Source organism: Lissotriton helveticus, chromosome 5_1, assembly GCF_964261635.1.
Source record: "Lissotriton helveticus chromosome 5_1, aLisHel1.1, whole genome shotgun sequence".
NCBI lineage: Eukaryota > Metazoa > Chordata > Amphibia > Caudata > Salamandridae > Lissotriton > Lissotriton helveticus.
Genome location: NC_136065.1, coordinates 2,136,438,060 through 2,136,458,239, shown reverse-complemented (window position 1 = coordinate 2,136,458,239; position 20,180 = coordinate 2,136,438,060). Strand labels below are relative to the sequence as shown.

Genomic DNA, 20,180 nt, shown 5'->3' with positions numbered 1-20,180 from the left:
AATACAACCCCAACAGTAACAGACTCACAAAATGCACCCTCATTGGAAAGGATTATCAAGCAAAGAAAGTCATACCTAAGCCTGGGCGGTGAATTCCGTTCCGCTTGCGGAGTTTGTTGAGTTTATCGCACTCTGCGTTACGTAGAGCTTGCGGAGTTCCGAAACACTTCGTTCAACGGAGCGAAGTTTTTTACCTCGCTCGCGCACGTCAATATCAAGTTGGCGAGCGTGAGCAAGGAAAATCCACCTCCCGACAAGGTTTTTCCTCATTTGCGCTCGTCGTTGGCGAGCGTGAGCGAGGGAAATCAACGTCCCGGTGAGATTTCTCAACGTGGGCCGTTGGATTTCTCAATGCGAGTGGCCACATATGCATACGACCGCTCGTGTTGAGAAACTGTTAGTTCGCGTTGAGAAAGCTGCCACTCGAGTAAGAAATCTACTCAAGCGGCAGAAAGGAAACAGCGCCTGCTTGCGCTGTGCATGGTGCCATTCGTGATAATTTCACAGCGCGAAGAAACACCCGGTGCTGAAAATTACAGCAAACAGCATTTTTCTAATGCACTCTGCCGTTTGTGGAGCTCCTCGTATCGTGGCTGAGTAGCGGATCTCTGCAAACTCCACCCAGGCTTAGCCATACCCACCCTTCAGAGGGTCTTTTTTATCTTGCCATACCTTCATCAGTGTAATAAACCTCTCTCTACCACAGTGAGAGACTCACACCACACCCCAGTACACTTCAGAAGAGTTCTGCTAAGATAAGTATCACAATCCCTATCGGTACTTGCCTTCTGGTGCGCTCCACCTCTGGATCTTCACGGACAAACTCCAGGCCGCCATGCCTCATGGCATCTTCTGGGTTAAAAAACGCCTGTGGACATCAACAAAATAAATCACTCAGCGCCCACTACGCATCATATCATTCTTTATTTGTTATTGTCAAAGGCAAAACACATCACAAGGAGCAGCCCTGCGCTGAACAACATCTTAATCACACCGAAAGCAAAGATACAATTAAGATTAAATACATAAAGAAAAGAAGATTATTACATACATAATTACTATACACATAATACAACTCTCAACAATTTCTAAAGTGCAAAGTAGAGCTAGCATAGTAGCCCTAGAGTGTACTCCAGAAAATAAGAGAAGGCATGGGATGCTGGCTTTCCTCTATGTAAAGACAGCTTCACTGCAGTTCAAAGGTCCTGTGTGACTAAATGGTACTCTGGTAACCTTAACCAGTGAAGACAATTCAGTTCTAGTCAAGACCCTCCAAGCCAGTGAAAACCATCAATAATTAGATAAGACTCTAAAAGTCCAATGAAGGTCATCAAGGACCAGTGAAGACACTTTAGGACCAGCAAGGAGCCTCTTAAATCAGCCAAGACTCTCTCAGGCCTTGGAAGACCCTCAACGATCGATGAAGACCCTTGAGGGAAAGTGAAGACACTTTAGGGCCGGTGGAGACCCTCCAGCGTGACAGAATGGCCAACGGCAAGTGAAAGTCTTCAAGGGCATGAAAACACATTAGGACCAGCAGAGATCCCCTAAATCCAAGGAAGACTTTCTAAGGTTCATTGATGACCCTTTAAGTCCGGTGAATGGCCTCTTAAACCAACGAAGACCATCTTAAACCACTGACGATCCATCTATAACCACTGGAGAGTCTTCAAGACCAGCAAACACTCTTTAAGATCAGGTAAAGCCCCCTACAAGAAGTAAAGACCCTCTAAAAACAGTAGAGACAAGATAAAACCAGGGTAGATCCTCTAAGCCCAGTGAAGTCCCTCTATGGTCAGAGAAGACACTGCATTGAAGGTGAAGAAACTCTAGACTCGACAAACAGCCACTAGGAAGATAACAGGTCTTCTAGGAGCAGCCGAGACCCTCTAATGCTGGTGAAGGCACGGTGGGGACATCAAACATCCTCTGGAACTAATAAAGGTCATTTGGGGCCTATGAAGACCCTCTAGGACTAGCAAAGCCAATTAGAGCCAGTGTGTAGCAAATACCATGTTTTGTCTTCCCTTTTAGGGTTTGAATTCCGCTTCTCTGAATTCGCATTTTGTAAATAACCTGTGCATGCTAATTAATTAATCAAAAGTCAATAGTGTGATCAAAGCAAATGCATATTCTTTTTCACAATGTTCTGTTCTTGCACATATAATAATGAAGCTCACATGAATATACTTGTAGAATTTAACCATCACTTCTGATTATTTAGGTTTCGTCATTATTGTGAAACAATAGGGTTTCTAGAAGGATGTTAATTGCGTCTTACATTTGTTGCCTTTACAAGCGAACACTGTCTGTTAGATTGAAAATGGCTGGAAGTGTATAAGGCCACTCTCCGTTGAATATTTATCTTAAAAAGTCTTAAAAAAACCTGAAATAAGCTGCTATATTAACCAGATGAACAAATTACTTACCTTCGGTAATGCCTTATGTGCTAGAAACTCGCTCTAGCCGCAGATTCCTTACCCTAGATTTCTACCCAGGCATTAGACTAAATACCGTAATTTGAGCAGTCCCCTTGCACGCTGGTGGGTGACGTTGTTTGGTTCCGCATGGCAATGTCAGCATCATCTGTGCCAGCAATGCTGTGTTCAGTGCATATATAGATGCCACCCCAGCGTGTTGACCCCAGCTTTGTCACTATTTTTTCACGTCAGAAGCACGGAACCATACAGAGATAGGGTGAACCAGTGTGCCCGAGTGAGGTCCTTTTGGTGTGTGAGGGGTATTTTTAAAACACTATGTGCTCCCCACCACAGTAGGGAACACATCACCAATTTTGGTGGATTCTTACTGTTTATTTAAATGCAGAGATATCATCTGTAGAATCCTGTGGAATTGGCCCAGCATAATTTCCACATGGGACAAAGGGATTCCCACCCATTATCATCTTGTGTCACCATCTGGTGGAAGCTCGCCTTCCTCTTCATCGAAAGCAAAATATACAGAACCATTGGAGTAAACATCATCCGTGTCCCCTCCTTGACAGATCTCCTTGGCGTTGGAGGAGGAGGCAGTGGGGGCGATGGCTGCCGATGAGGTGAACCCAATAAAGCAGCAGATTAAGGAGGTGGCAGATTGGGAGTAGCAGGTAACCCCATGTTAGGATTGTTAGTTGGTTGCTGTGGTAATAACTTGTTGAAAATATCCATCATCTGTTCCAACATTGATAAAAAATTCCATCGGCACTTGGACCACATCTGGTTCTTTATCATATCATGGCGGTTTCAGCCTCATGGCAGTTCGAGTACTTTCCCACTTATTTGAGCTGGAGGTAAATTTGTCACCCTTAATGGTGAAAAAACATTTATATGTTTTTGGTTGACTGCGTGGCTCTCAACGGTGAGATCAACGATGATATGTTCGACGTCAACGGTGTTGTCATCAATGGGATGCTTGACGACAGAGTTGATATCATTAACGGTCTCATCGTCGGCGAGGTTTCCTTTGAAGATGAGTTTTTGGAAATTTCTTCTTTACAAAAGGTAGATCCTCTCTATAGCTCTTAGACACATACTTATTTGGTTTGTTACCAGAGGAGTACCAAATAAATCATGCTCAGGAAACTATGCAAGCCTCCTCTTATGCACTGCCTTTGTGGGTCACTTTTCACAGAATCCAACCCTGAAGAGGGGGCATCTCTTCGAAGAAGTAAAATTCTCTTTATCCATAAAGATAAATGCCAACCTTTCTTCTCTATCCTTAAGTGTTTTAGTTGAAAAAGACTTACAAATATTGCATTCTGATGACTTGTGAATGGATAAAAAGCAGAGAGAGGAGTTGGCCTAACGGCTAGGGCACTCGACCTCGGACCTGGGGATCTGGGTTCGAGTCTCGGTAACGATGCCAAAACCTCCTGTGATTCTGGGCAAATCACTTAATCTCCCCGTGCCTAAAAATGAATGTGTGTCCGTCCTCATGTAACGTAACTGGTGCTATGTAAAGCGCTCTGATACCTGATTCGGTTCGGGTCTAGTTCGCGCTATATAAAACTCTGCAAAAAAAATACAACACGTTGAGGCATGGGTCATCTATGTAAATGAATGTTCTTGTTTCCACAACATAACAAGGTTTAAATAGAGATTTCTTCTGTCTGTCAGCCATGGTGACAGTTGCATGATCCAATGATCTCTCTGGTCCAGACAATATAGTAATTTACCCTAAAAACAACTCACAGTTCCACAGTGCTGAAGACAGGGCTAGTTCAAATCCAGGGCAGACCAATATAGTAACAATTTCAGGTCCGCTGAAAGGTTAGAGCAGAGCTCTGATAGGATACTCCCTCACGCACTAAGTGCAAAACTATGGTGGCCTCTAGGGGGAGTGGGAAAGATTAAGCTTCCACCTCATTGGCTGAAGTTTGGGTTCTTTCAAATGAGGTGAATATGTTACTAAATATACTATGTTCTTTCAGACCTATGGCCATTTTACACTATATATCTGCATATTTTACACTGTACACTGCATTTTTAATGCACCGAGGATTCCCCGCCAGACGACGGGGAATGATTCGAGCATGTGAATATATAAAAGATCCAATACTGGAGAAATATCGAGTCTACATATAGGGGGCACACGGTCCCTCCTTTGCCTCTTAGTTCACTGATAGTAGTGTCTTTCCAGCTGGGGCAGGAATGTTGCTGATTTCATTAATGAAAATTCCAACTTTTTATAATACTTCTTGAAGCAAAGATATCATCTGATGTGCTAAGGTGACACGCATCCGCGTGTAAAAGAAATACACTTTTTGGAATTTACAGGACACCCTATCATATTCCAGCATGATCTTTGGCCCACATGCATCATTGTAGGGATTTGCGATTCCTAAATTGCGAAAATTAAGGAATCGCAATTTAGGAATTGCAAATTCCTATGCATCAAGAAATCGCAAAAGTTTTTGCGATTTCTTAATTTTCCTTTTTTGCGATTCCTTAATTGCAAATAGCAATTAAGGAATCACTTTACATTGATTCCTATGGGCCTAGAGGCCCATAGGAATCAATGGGAAGGCATGCTCATTTTGCGAATTCGCAATTAAGGAATCGCAACATGAGAATGCAATTTCAAGGGTGCAGTGGGGGGTCCAAAGGATCCCCCCTGCACCCCTGAAATGTCACGTAAGTACATTTAACTCACACACATGTCCCAAGGGCATGTGTGTGTGTAAAATATAGGTTTCAAAAATGCACTTTTGTGCATTTTTGAAACTTTTCGCAAATTACCATGAAGGTTTACTTCATGGTAATTTTTCCCTTCATAATTGCGAATTCGCAATTTAAAAAAATCATGCATAGCATTTAAGAGATCACAAAATTTGCGATTTCTTAAATGCTGTCGCAATTCCAGAAATCGCAAAAAATTGCGATTTCTTAAATTGCGAAAAATGAAAAAAAAGTGATGCATCCCAAAAATGTTTTTTGCATTCGCAAACGGCCGAATTTTGCGATTCGCACCGTTTGTGAATGCAAAAACGCTTGATGCATGTGGCCCTTTATTGACATGCAATACAATTATTTTTGAGGCTCAACTTATGTACAGGCGCTGAGAGCCAGAGGTTCACCCGCCTCTAATGCCAGTGTCTTCATTAGTACATATGAATTGCCTTCAAATTTATGAACTCAAGATGTGCGCTGTGCCAGCAAGCAATCCTGTTTGTGTTCCTGAGGTCACATATTTTAAGGCACTCTCATATGTGCAAACCCCTTCATTCAGACATATGAGGACGCCTTGTAGAGGTGGGTGAGCCAAAAAATGAACTGGGTGGGCAGAGCCAGGGGCGGCTCAGGCTTTACGAGTCTGTGCACGACCAGAGACTCAAAAATATTTGGGCCCCGATGTAGGTAAATCCAATTTACCGACTCATAAATACCGAATTTTAGCGATTCGGTATTTATGAATCGGTAAATTGGAAGGAGGCAGATGTAGGTAATTTTTAAATTACAATTACCGAATCTGTAAGATTCGGTATTTACCGATTCGGTAAATACCGAATCGGTATTTCCCATTGTTTTCTATGGGCTTTGAAGCCCATAGGAATCAATGGGAAATACCGATTCGGTAATTACCGAATCGGTAAAATTACCGATTTTACAAGGGGGACAGGGTGTCACTTTGACACCCTGTTTCACCCCTGTTTCGGGCTTGTGTGCCATGTGACACACAGACATGCCCTTAGGGCATGTACACTGGAATTCGTTATTTACCATGGAATAGTATTCCATGGTAAATAACGATTCGGTAAGGGCCTTTGGCACTGATTACAGTGCCACCTACATATTGATTTACAGAATCGGTAATTTTACCGATTCGGTATTTTACCGACTCTTTATATTTACCGAATCGGTAAAATTACCGATTCTGTAAAACAATGGCCCCCTACATGTCAATTCTCAATTACCGGTCGGTAACGGCCGAAATCGGCCGTTACCGACCGGTAATTGGCGAGCTACATCTGGCCCTTGGTATGTAAATCATGCAACAAACACCATGTTAGAATATGATGTGGTGTCTTCGAAATTCAATTTTTTTTATTTCTTTTAACATTCAGAAGCATTTCAACATAGTATATTAGATTGTATCTCTGATTTCAGAAGTATTTAAAAGTGAGAGTTTTTAAACATGTACTGAGAAACATTCCTGCCCCCGCCGTGATGAAAATACTATTAGTAAACTAAGGGGCAAAATATGGGTCAAGTGTACGCCATGCGGCCTAGATTCTTATTATAGATAAAGCAGGTTCATAAGCTATTAAATCAAACACAGATGAGGTTTTTGTACAGCACACATCGCAACTAACACATTTTGCAGCCAGATTCATGAAGGAAAAATCGCCTCGCAAAGGGCCAGAATCTGCAAATCTGGCCCTTTGCGAGCGCTTTTTTTGCATTTGGGATTCATTATCCCAAATGCAAAATTCGCAAATTCTGAAATCGCTAAATTGCAAAGAATTGCATTTAAGGAATTTCTATTTGAGATTCCTTAAATGCAATTCATGAACCATTTTGGAATTGCGAAATCGCAATTTTTGGCCGCTATTTACCCCGAAGTCTGATTTCGTGGTAAATAGCGAAAACTTAGAAAAATGCACTTTAGTGCATTTTTCTAAGTTGGATGTCACACACACACATGTCCTTTGGACATGTGTGTGCGCAACACCAGTGTAAATCACCATTTCAGGGGTGCTACAGGGTGTCCTTTGTCCTGCATTCCTATCATTGTGGCGGGCGGTGCACTCAGCACCACCCGCCAAAATGCTAGGAAGGCATGTCGTGCACTTCCAAGCACAACATGGCAGGGACTGCGTGGTGCCTGCCATGTGGTGCATGGAACTGCAGGGGGGTACCATAGGTACTCTCCATCTCCACCCCCCACCCACCTGGAGTCCCTGGGGGCCCGCAACGGGCTCCCCAAGCAGACTCCCCATGCCTTTCCGAAAGGCATTTCAAAACCCACATTCTAATATGGCTGGCGGTGTCTTTCAGATACCGCCACCATATTGAACCCTTTTCCACCCGGTCGACATGTTGACCGGGTGGAAAAGCGACGGACGGTCTTTCTGTCCGCCGCGGACCCCCAGTCATTGTAATTTGGCGGGGGTCATTTCTGCACGGATGGCGGGCGGATCGCCCGGCGTCCTAATGGGGCCCATAGTGTCAGGTATATCGTAGTAGCATAATGACAAGTACATATGCTATTTGCATACGGCTTTTAATCACACTTGCTATTTGCACAAAACGTTGAACCCTGTAATAGACGACTGATAACCGGAGGTCTTGTAATATTAAGTTTACATTTGAACTTTGCACATGACTGGTGGCTGTCGAGCCTTGGCCCCACCCCCATTCCTTGTAAGGAGGCCACAAATCTGGGGGTGTGGGTAGATCCAGCACTTTCCTATGAAGGGCACATAGGTAAGGTGGCCGGCAAATGTTTCGGAGTGTTAAAGTCCCTGCGTAAGACCCTGGACTTGCTCCCGTTAGAGGCACGCAAGACCATGGTTCATGCGCTTGTAACGTCGCGCCTCGATTACGCCAATATTCTGTACTTAGGGGCCACTGAACATAGTCTTAGTCGATTACAGGTTCTGCAAAACTCGGCGGCGCGGCTTTTGCTCAATCAACCCAGGAGGGCGGCTTCTAAGAAAGCCCTCACCTCCCTGCACTGGCTACCCGTCAGACAAAGGATTATATTTAAGTCTCTTTGTACCTGCCATTGCATTCTTAACAACGCTAGCCCGGCCTACTTAAGTGACTTGGTCACCAGATATGTGCCCCAAAGGTCGTTACGGTCCGTCGGCACTGGAATGGTGGTCATTCCCAAGGTCAAGAAGGCCAGGATGGGTGGTCGCTCATTTAGGTTCCGGGCTGCGCAGTATTGGAATAAGCTCCCTTTAAATCTCAGGCTGGAGGGCTCAGAACGGAATTTTAGAAGGTTGCTGAAGACTCACCTGTTCTCGTGCAGCAGGTAGTGGCGGAAGGAGTAGCTCTGTTTACAGTCAACTCACCCAGCGCGTGGACACGCCGAGATGGCGGAACCATTGCGCTTTACAAATGCTTTGTTATTATTATTATATGACTTCAGTCAAGTATTTGAGGACTTATGCACACTTAGCACCTCAAATGCACAGCCATTGCTAAACACCTTATTTTAGCAACATCATTGAGGATCCGCGCGCATTCGCACTTTTCGCACACTATCATTACAAAGAAAGTTGATGACCGCCAACAGTGAGCGACAGCATTGTATTGTGAAAATGCAACCCTGCCTATGATTTTAGCACATGATTTTAGACATATGTCAAAAGATGGACAAAATAGAGAAATAATTTATACACATATTATTGTTGATTTACGTTGATGAATGTAGAATTTTGAAAAAAGGACTTTTCCCACTTTTATTAACGCCTTAACTGCGGCGGCAATTCTGCCGCCGTGCGAGGCATTCCATTGAGTGGGCGGGGCCACGTCAGCCAACAGACGTGCGCAGCACTACCGAGGTAGTGCTCGCGACGGCCGTTGGCCAACGGGCGCTATTAAAGGGTTAATCATTCATTGTTTCTGACAAGTCAATGATTTTTAACACAAATTGTAATGGTTTTAATTAACTATATGCAATAAAAATAACTTTACAAAATGTCCCAGAATACAATGTGATGTCTATTAAACGTTCAGGGCGGTTATAGGTGTGAAATTTCCATGGGGACACTTGTCAGCTATGAATGCCCACACAACAGCAGCAACACCCCAGTGTATTCAGGCAAAAAGTGTCGAAAAGCGGTGGCAAGCAGGCTTGAAAAGCAAGCTTCAGTGCCTTAGAATGTAGGGCTAAAAATTCATCTCGTTTATTTTAAAAACGTTTAAGTATTTTGCAAGGAACTGTGGTTGGCAGGGTTAATAGTTCTGTAAACCAGAGTCCTGAAAGAGTGAGCTAGAGAGGTGAGGAGATGTGAGTGAGTGTATTGAGATGTGAGTGAGTGTAATGAGATGTGAGTGGGTGTAATGAGATGTGAGTGAGTATAATGATATGTGAGTGAGTATAATGAGATGTGAGTGAGTGTAATGAGATGTGAGTGGGTGTAATGAGATGTGAGTGAGTATAATGATATGTGAGTGAGTGTAATGAGATGTGAGTGAGTATAATGAGATGTGAGTGGGTGTAATGAGATGTGAGTGAGTGTAATGATATGTGAGTGAGTGTAATGAGATGTGAGTGAGTATAATGATATGTGAGTGAGTGTAATGAGATGTGAGTGAGTGTAATGAGATGTGAGTGGGTGTAATGAGATGTGAGTGAGTATAATGATATGTGAGTGAGTGTAATGAGATGTGAGTGAGTGTAATGAGATGTGAGTGGGTGTAATGAGATGTGAGTGAGTGTAATGATATGTGAGTGAGTGTAATGAGATGTGAGTGAGTATAATGATATGTGAGTGAGTGTAATGATATGTGAGTGAGTGTAATGAGATGTGAGTGAGTGTAATGAGATGTGAGTGAATATAATGATATGTGAGTGAGTGTAATGAGATGTGAGTGAGTATAATGATATGTGAGTGAGTGTAATGAGATGTGAGTGAGTGTAATGAGATGTGAGTGGGTGTAATGAGATGTGAGTGAGTGTAATGATATGTGAGTGAGTGTAATGAGATGTGAGTGAGTGTAATGAGATGTGAGTGAGTGTAATGATATGTGAGTGAGTGTAATGAGATGTGAGTGAGTGTAATGAGATAGCGTCCTGTTGTTGTTATTGAGCCCACCATTTTGTTGTGCCTGCAGCCCGTCCCTCCCCCTTCGCTACCGCCTCCCAGCTCCCCCTCCCACGCCCCGCCCCCCTCCTCTTCCCAACTTATGTCAATAGGACCTACGGGCAGCGTTCACGTGCAGCGACCGCGCGCCGAAGGTGCGCCAAAGGTAAGCCCGTCTACGCCTGTCCGCGCCTGGACCGCGCCCAGCGCCAGACCCCCTGGCCCCCGTCCCACCCACCCCACCCGCATTGCATACGGCCCCTCCACCCTCCTAGCCCTAAACCCCGGTCGACTCCCCAACTGCGCCCAAGCCGCTCCTGGACACACCCATGGACCCTTCACATGCAACTCCTGCAAGTTTGACGGCACCAAGACCAACTCCTCATCCACTAACACCAAACAGAGACCTGACACCACTCACCTAAAATGCATCCTGCTCAACACCCGCTCGGTCCACAGACACGCCATCGACCTCTGGAATCTACTAGACACCATCTCTCCGGACGTCGCCTTCCTAACTGAAACATGGATGAACGCCTCCTCAGCCCCAGACATCACCATTGCCATCCCGGAAGGCTACAAGATCATCCGAAAAGACCGCTACAAGCAAACAGGAGGAGGCATCGCTATCGTCCACAAGAATTCCATCCGCATCTCAACCAGCTCTGACGTCAACCTCGCTAGCACCGAACACCTTCACTTCCAGATCCACACCTACCCCAAGACCACACTCAGAGGCACCCTTCTCTACAGACCACCAGGACCCCGTGCACAATTCTGTGAAGACATCACTGACTTTATCACCCCTCACGCCCTCCCCTCCGAGGACTACATTCTATTGGGAGACCTCAATTTTCACCTGGAAAAGAGCATCGACTGCAACACCATCACCCTTCTGGACAATCTCGCCAACATCGGACTCAAACAACTTGTTAATACCCCCACCCACATTGCAGGGCACACACTCGACCCCATCTTCACCTCCAGCAAACATATCTCCTTCAGTCACACCACTGCTCTCCATTGGACGGACCACAGCTGCGTCCACTTTGTCTACAAAAAGACCACTACCCACAACCACCCCCAACCTACTCTGCAAAGAAACTGGAACAAAATCACCATCGACCAGATCTCCTCATCGCTTCTTCAAAACCCCCCTGCCCACTCTTCGAACGCCAACCAAGCAGCCATTAACCTCACTCAATGGCTAACCAACAGCGCCGACATCCTAGCACCCCTGAAAAAACATCAAAGCAAACTTGGCAACAAAAACGCCCCTTGGTTCAACGATGATCTTAAGAAATCCAAGAAACTCTGTCGCTCCCTTGAGAAGACCTGGAAAAAAGACCCAAACACCAGCTCTAGGGATGCCTTCAAAAACGCCACCCGCACACACCACCAACTGATCCGGACTGCCAAGAAAGCCGCCTTCAAAGACCGACTTGACAAAAACGCACACAACAGCAAGGAACTATTCAACATCGTCAAAGAGTTTACCAACCCCACTGCCAACTCCAACGACATCACTCCCTCTCAAGCCCTTTGCGACTCCCTAGCTTTGTTCTTCCACGACAAAATCGCAGATATCCACAACAGCTTCGACTACCAACCCGGAGACCAACCCACCCAACCTTCCACCGTACCTTCACCCCCCTTGAACATCCTTAATGACTGGAACCCAATCTCCACTGAGGACACCATCTGCCTGATGAACTCCATCCACTCAGGATCCCCCACAGACCCATGTCCTCACCACATCTTCAACAAAGCTGACTCCGTCATCGCACCACACCTTCGAAATGTCATCAACTGCTCCCTTAACTCCGCCACCTTCCCGGAAAGCTGGAAACACGCCGAACTCAGCGCCCTTCTGAAAAAACCCACAGCGGACCCCACCGAACTCAAAAATTACCGCCCCATCTCGCTCCTTCCATTCCCGGCCAAAGTCATCGAGAAAGCTGTCAACAACCAGCTCGCCGCCTTCCTCGAAACCAACAAATCCCTCGACTCATCACAGTCCGGCTTCCGAGCCAAACACAGCACTGAGACCGCACTCATCGCAGCAACAGACGACATTCGAACTCTACTGGACAATAGAGACACAGTCGCCCTCATCCTCCTCGACCTCTCCGCAGCCTTTGACACAGTCTGTCATAACACCCTGTTACACCGCCTCAGAAACATCGGAATCCAAGGAAAAGCACTGGAATGGATTACCTCGTTCCTGGCCGGAAGAACCCAGAGAGTCCGCCTCCCACCATTCAAGTCAGAGGCCACTGAAGTCATTTGCGGCGTGCCACAAGGATCCTCACTCAGTCCCACCCTCTTCAACGTATACATGAGCCCCCTCGCGACCATCGCACGTCAACACAACCTCAACATCATCTCCTACGCTGACGACACTCAACTGATCCTTTCACTCACCAAAGACCCGAACACCGCCAAAACCAACCTGCATGAAGGAATGAAAGAAGTAGCCGAGTGGATGAAGCACAGCCGTCTGAAACTGAATTCTGACAAAACAGAAGTCCTTATCTTAGGCACCTCCCCCTCTGCCTGGGACGACTCTTGGTGGCTAGAGTCCCTCGGAAAAGCACCCATCCCGACAGACCACGCACGGAACCTGGGCGTCATTCTGGACTCCTCACTCTCGATGACCAGACAAGTCAATGCCGTTTCATCTTCCTGCTTCAACATTCTTCGCATGCTCAAAAAAACATTTCGCTGGATCCCCACCGAAACCAGAAAAACGGTCACCCACGCACTGGTTACAAGCCGACTGGACTACGGAAACACCCTATACGCCGGTACCACCGCAAAATTTCAGAAAAAGCTCCAACACATCCAGAATGCTTCAGCCAGACTCATACTAGACATTCCGCGCAATGACCACATCTCTGGTCACCTGAAAAGCCTCCACTGGCTCCCCGTCAATAAGAGGATAACATTCCGCCTCCTAACCCACGCACACAAAGCCCTCTACGAACTTGGACCCGAATGCCTCAACACACGACTTTCCTTCTACACCCCCTCCCGCCAACTACGCTCCTCCAACCAAGCCCTGGCTGCTGTACCTCGCATCAACAAAACCATCATGGGAGGAAGATCCTTCTCCTACCTGGCGGCAAAAACCTGGAACTCACTTCCCATTCACCTTCGCCTCACTCAAAACCACCTAGCTTTCAGAAAACAACTTAAAACCTGGATATTCGATAAATAATTCCCCACCCCTCCCTAAGCGCCTTGAGACCCTCTGGGTATGTAGCGCGCTATATAAATTCTGAATTTAATTGAATTGAATTGAATTGAATTGAGTGAGTATAATGATATGTGAGTGAGTGTAATGAGATGTGAGTGAGTGTAATGAGATGTGAGTGAGTATAATGATATGTGAGTGAGTGTAATGATATGTGAGTGAGTGTAATGAGATGTGAGTGAGTGTAATGAGATGTGAGTGAATATAATGATATGTGATTGAGTGTAATGAGATGTGAGTGAGTATAATGATATGTGAGTGAGTGTAATGAGATGTGAGTGAGTGTAATGAGATGTGAGTGGGTGTAATGAGATGTGAGTGAGTGTAATGATATGTGAGTAAGTGTAATGATATGTGAGTGAGTGTAATGAGATGTGAGTGAGTATAATGATATGTGAGTGAGTTTAATGATATGTGAGTGAGTGTAATGAGATGTGAGGGAGTGTAATGAGATGTGAGTGAGTGTAATGAGATATGAGTGAGTGTAATGAGATGTGAGTGGGTGTAATGAGATGTGAGTGAGTGTAATGATATGTGAGTGAGTGTAATGAGATGTGAGTGAGTATAATGATATGTGAGTGAGTGTAATGAGATGTGAGTGAGTGTAATGAGATGTGAGTGGGTGTAATGAGATGTGAGTGAGTGTAATGATATGTGAGTGAGTGTAATGAGATGTGAGTGAGTATAATGAGATGTGAGTGAGTGTAATGAGATGTGAGTAAGTGTAATGATATGTGAGTGAGTGTAATGAGATGTGAGTGAGTGTAATTACGTGAGTGAGTGTAATGAGATGTGAGTGAGTGTAATGATATGTGAGTGAGTGTAATGAGATGTGAGTGAGTGTAATGAGATGTGAGTGAGTGTAATGAGATGTGAGTGAGTGTAATGAGATGTGAGTGAGTGTAATGAGATGTGAGTGAGTGTAATGAGATGTGAGTGAGTGTAATGAGATGTGAGTGAGTGTAATGAGATGTGAGTGGGTGTAATGAGATGTGAGTGAGTGTAATGATATGTGAGTGAGTGTAATGAGATGTGAGTGAGTATAATGAGATGTGAGTGAGTGTAATGAGATGTGAGTGGGTGTAATGAGATGTGAGTGAGTGTAATGATATGTGAGTGAGTATAATGAGATGTGAGTGAGTATAATGATATGTTATGTGAGTGAGTGTAATGAGATGTGAGTGAGTATAATGATATGTGAGTGAATGTAATGAGATGTGAGTGGGTGTAATGAGATGTGAGTGAGTGTAATGAAATGTGAGTGAGTGTAATGAGATGTGAGTGAGTGTAATGAGATGTGAGTGAGTGTAATGAGATGTGAGTGAGTGTAATGAGATGTGAGTGAGTATAATGATATGTGAGTGGGTGTAATGAGATGTGAGTGAGTGTAATGAGATGTGAGTGAGTGTAATGAGATGTGAGTGAGTGTAATGAGATGTGAGTGGGTGTAATGAGATGTGAGTGAGTATAATGATATGTGAGTGAGTGTAATGAGATGTGAGTGAGTGTAATGAGATGTGAGTGGGTGTAATGAGATGTGAGTGAGTATAATGATATGTGAGTGAATGTAATGAGATGTGAGTGGGTGTAATGAGATGTGAGTGAGTGTAATGAGATGTGAGTGAGTGTAATGAGATGTGAGTGAGTGTGCACTACACAGACTTTCTATGCTTAAAACAGTCTAATATAAGTTCACTGGACACCCTGCAAGTGGAAGGCACCATAGATCCTGTATGACTCCTCCTTTAAATTATACATGTCCTTTGTAACAAGTTCTGCTAAAACAACATGTCTTGTAAACACTGGAAAAATACAGCTTCTTTCCATTTTGCAGGTTCAGAAAACCAAATAAACACTGATCAGCAATGCCTTCAGCATTGAAACCACAGAAAGGACACACTGAAAACAGGACAGCGTCCATGTGTGATAACGACATAAAGGAGGTTCGATAAAATAAATAATGTGCCTAACATCACACAGTTCGGTGATGCACAGAAGCCGGAACTGATCTTAATTTTCCCAGTTCCACACTGTGTAATTCCGTCCCTAGATGGGCAGCTCTTGACACCAAAGATTGATGCGTTGTTCAGACCTGTGTATGGACGATACTACAGAATGGGGGATAGACAGAATCCATGCTGTATGTTGTCGATACTATAGAATGGGGGATGGGCAGAATCCATGCTGTATGTTGTCGATACTATAGAATGGGGGATGGGCAGAATCCATGCTGTATGTTGTCGATACTATAGAATGGGGGATGGGCAGAATCCATGCTGTATGTTGTCGATATTACAGAATGGGGGTAGGCAGAATCCATGCTGTATGTTGTCGATACTATAGAATGGGGGATGGGCAGAATCCATGCTGTATGTTGTCGATACTATAGAATGGGGGATGGGCAGAATCCATGCTGTATGTTGTCGATATTACAGAATGGGGATAGACAGAATCCATGCTGTATGTTGTCGATACTACAGAATGGGGGATGGGCAGAATCCATGCTGTATGTTGTCGATACTACAGACTGGGGGATGGACAGAATCCATGCTGTATGTTGTCGATACTACAGAATGGGGGATAGGCAGAATCCATGCTGTATGTTGTCGATACTACAGACTGGGGGATGGGCAGAATCCATGCTGTATGTTGTCGATACTACAGACTGGGGGATGGGCAGAATCCATGCTGTATGTTGTCGATACTACAGACTGGGGGATGGGCAGAATCCATGCTGTATGTTGTCGATACTACAGACTGGGGGATGGGCAGAATCCATGCTATATGTTGTCGATACTACAGAATGGGGGATGGGCAGAATCCATGCTATATGTTGTCGATACTACAGAATGGGGGATGGGCAGAATCCATGCTGTATGTTGTCGATACTACAGACTGGGGGATGGGCAGAATCCATGCTGTATGTTGTCGATACTACAGAATGGGCGATAGGCAGAATCCATGCTGTATGTTGTCGATACTATAGAATGGGGGATGGGCAGAATCCATGCTGTATGTTGTCGATACTACAGACTGGGGGATGGGCAGAATCCATGCTATACTTTGTCGATACTACAGAATGGGGGATGGGCAGAATCCATGCTATATGTTGTCGATACTACAGAATGGGGGATAGGCAGAATCCATGCTGTATGTTGTCGATACTACAGACTGGGGGATGGGCAGAATCCATGCTATATGTTGTCGATACTACAGAATGGGGGATGGGCAGAATCCATGCTATATGTTGTCGATACTACAGAATGGGGGATAGGCAGAATCCATGCTGTATGTTGTCGATACTACAGACTGGGGGATGGGCAGAATCCATGCTATATGTTGTCGATACTACAGAATGGGGGATAGGCAGAATCCATGCTATATGTTGTCGATACTACAGAATGGGGGATGGGCAGAATCCATGCTATATGTTGTCGATACTACAGAATGGGGGATAGGCAGAATCCATGCTGTATGTTGTCGATACTACAGACTGGGGGATGGGCAGAATCCATGCTATACGTTGTCCATACTACAGAATGGGGGATGGGCAGAATCCAGGTTATATTTGGTCACAAAGCACACACCGTGCCCAAGGATTAAGATCACTTCACAACAGACTACATTGCACCTTTATTTCAGCAAAAGTTTCTTCTTCGTTATCGTTTGTACGAGAGTACTTTCAAGTATGAGTACCACTTGTATGAAAGTATCCCTTTTAGTGAGTACTTCTCAGGGCAGTGGTATGATGCGCCCTTTCAATGTCAAAGACTCCACGGGGCAGATTTACAAGCCCCGTACGCCACTTTTGTGCCGCCATTTCATCACTTCTGTGACGCAACGGTGGCGTAAAGTCAGCGTCATGCTGCGGGGTATTTACAACGTAATTGTCATGTTGTAAAGCCCTGCGTCACATGAAACCTGCATCAGGTTTCATGTGGGCTTTCCAGCACAGGGTGTGCGTTCCGTCGCAGGAACGCCTCGGAAAAGTGACGCAGTGAAATCTACAAGATTACACTCCGTCACTTTTCTGATGCCGCTGCGTCAATTTTTTGCGCCTGCTTGAAGCAGGCGTAAGGTGTGACGCACCATGTTGGACATAGGCAGGGTTGGAACAGTGCTGGAGTTGCGCCCACGACGCAACTCCAAGACTGCGTCAACCTTACGCTGGCAGATGCAACACGCATCTGTTTATCCTTGCGCCACCACAGATGCGCTGCATTGTTGTTTTTGCAATTTTCACCCCGAGTGGGCTGGGGATGCTCAGACGTGAGTCCCAGGCTCTCCACACCACTGGAGTCAAGCTATCCAGGCTGATGAAGGCTGATAGCCAGAAACCGGTCCTTGGATGCTTGATTCCGGTCTGGGAAAGACATGGCTTGGCAGTTCGGGCTGGACTGTTCCCATGAGGCACAGGGTCAGTGCTGATTTGCATATAGCCAGTGTCTAACCCAGGGTGGTGTGGAGTGCAAAAAAACGATGGATTTAGGCCCAGATCCTTGTACTGGGGTGAATGTATGACATTGTCCTACATTCTGTCCATCAACTGTGTTTTTTGCAATTTTCACCCCGAGTGTGCTGGGTATGCTCAGACGTGAGTCCCAGGCTCTACACACCACTGGAGTCAAGCTATCCAGGCTGATGAAGGCTGATAGCCAGAAACCGGTCCTTGGATGCTTGATTCCGGTCTGGGAACGACATGGCTTGGTAGTTCGGACTGGACTGTTCCCATGAGGCACAGGGTCAGAGCTGATTTGCATATAGCCAGTGTCTAACCCAGGGTGGTGTGGAGTGCAAAAAAAACGATGGATTTAGGCCCAGATCCTTGTACTGGGGTGAATGTATGACATTGTCCTACATTCTGTCCATCAACTGTGTTTTTTGCAATTTTCACCCCGAGTGTGCTGGGTATGCTCAGACGTGAGTCCCAGGCTCTTGGATGCTTGATTCCGGTCTGGGAACGACATGGCTTGGTAGTTCGGACTGGACTGTTCCCATGAGGCACAGGGTCAGAGCTGATTTGCATATAGCCAGTGTCTAAACCAGGGTGGTGTGGAGTGCAAAAAAACGATGGATTTAGGCCCAGATCCTTGTACTGGGGTGAATGTATGACATTGTTCTACATTCTGTCCATAAAACGATGGATTTAGGCCCAGATCCTTGTACTGGGGTGAATGTATGACATTGTTCTACATTCTGTCCATAAACTGTGTTTTTTGCAATTTTCACCCCGAGTGGGCTGGGTATGCTCAGACGTGAGTCCCAGGATCTCCACACCACTGGAGTCAAGCTATCCAGGCTGATGAAGGCTGCCAGGATCTCCACACCACTGGAGTCAAGCTATCCAGGCTGATGAAGGCTGATAGCCAGAAACCGGTCCTTGGATGCTTGATTCCGGTCAGGGAAAGACATGGCTTGGTAGTTCGGACTGGACTGTTCCCATGAGTCACAGGGTCAGAGCTGATTTGCATATAGCCAGTGTCTAACCCAGGGTGGTGTGGAGTGCAAAAAAACGATGGATTTAGGCCCAGATCCTTGTACTGGGGTGAATGTATGACATTGTTCTACATTCTGTCCATCAACTGTGTTTTTTGCAATTTTCACCCCGAGTGGGCTGGGTATGCTCAGACGTGAGTCCCAGGCTCTCCACACCACTGGAGTCAAGCTATCCAGGCTGATGAAGGCTGATAGCCAGAAACCGGTCCTTGGATGCTTGATTCCGGTCTGGGAAAGACATGGCTTGGCAGTTCGGACTGGACTGTTCCCATGAGGCACAGGGTCAGAGCTGATTTGCATATAGCCAGTGTCTAACCCAGGGTGGTGTGGAGTGCAAAAAAACGATGGATTTAGGCCCAGATCCTTGTACTGGGGTGAATGTATGACATTGTTCTACATTCTGTCCATCAACTGTGTTTTTTGCAATTTTCACCCCGAGTGGGCTGGGTATGCTCAGACGTGAGTCCCAGGCTCTCCACACCACTGGAGTCAAGCTATCCAGGCTGATGAAGGCTGATAGCCAGAAACCGGTCCTTGGATGCTTGATTCCGGTCTGGTAGTTCGGACTGGACTGTTCCCATGAGGCACAGGGTCAGAGCTGATTTGCATATAGCCAGTGTCTAACCCAGGGTGGTGTGGAGTGCAAAAAAAACGATGGATTTAGGCCCAGATCCTTGTACTGGGGTGAATGTATGACATTGTTCTGCATTCTGTCCATCAACTGTTGTTTTGCATTGTAAATGTCGTGCATCTGTGGTGGCGCAAGGGTAAACTTGCGTCACGCATCTTTCCTGGCGCATTACCGCTGATATGCGCCAGGAAACGTAAATCTGCCCCCACGTGTTAAAGAAATGCACTTTTTGAGCTTTAGACAATCATATTTGACGATGCTTGTTGAATGGTTCACACTCCCAGGGGCTCTCCCTGTTACTCTGTTGGCTCGCCCACCGCAGGAGGTGACCCCGCCCCAAGGCCGTCTGCTGCCCCCCTCGTGCTCAGGCGTGAAACAGTAGTTTCTTTTGGTGATGCCTGGCTGTGTCGTGTTTTATTGCTCGCGCGTCATGGATGTGCCGGTCAGGAAAGCTGAACATTGTCTGGATAAAGACATGTTTGGTTTCTGGGTCCCGTGGCAGTCACGGGCGCTGCACTTCAAGGGGGGGCTGGCACTTACTC

At 45.8% G+C, this 20,180-nt stretch overlaps 1 protein-coding gene across 2 annotated transcripts in view; it reads right to left on the bottom strand.

The window, feature by feature from the left end:
- PTGES (prostaglandin E synthase) overlaps positions 1-20,180 on the bottom strand; it is a 269,471-nt gene that overhangs the window by 243,946 nt on the left and 5,345 nt on the right. The window contains exon 2 of one of the 2 annotated variants that reach the window (XM_078646243.1): positions 786-868. The exons of the other annotated variant lie outside the window; for it this stretch is intronic. Coding sequence (XP_078502369.1) covers positions 786-868 — 83 coding nt within the window. The remainder of the gene's footprint in view (positions 1-785; positions 869-20,180) is intronic. 2 annotated transcript variants of the gene reach the window in all.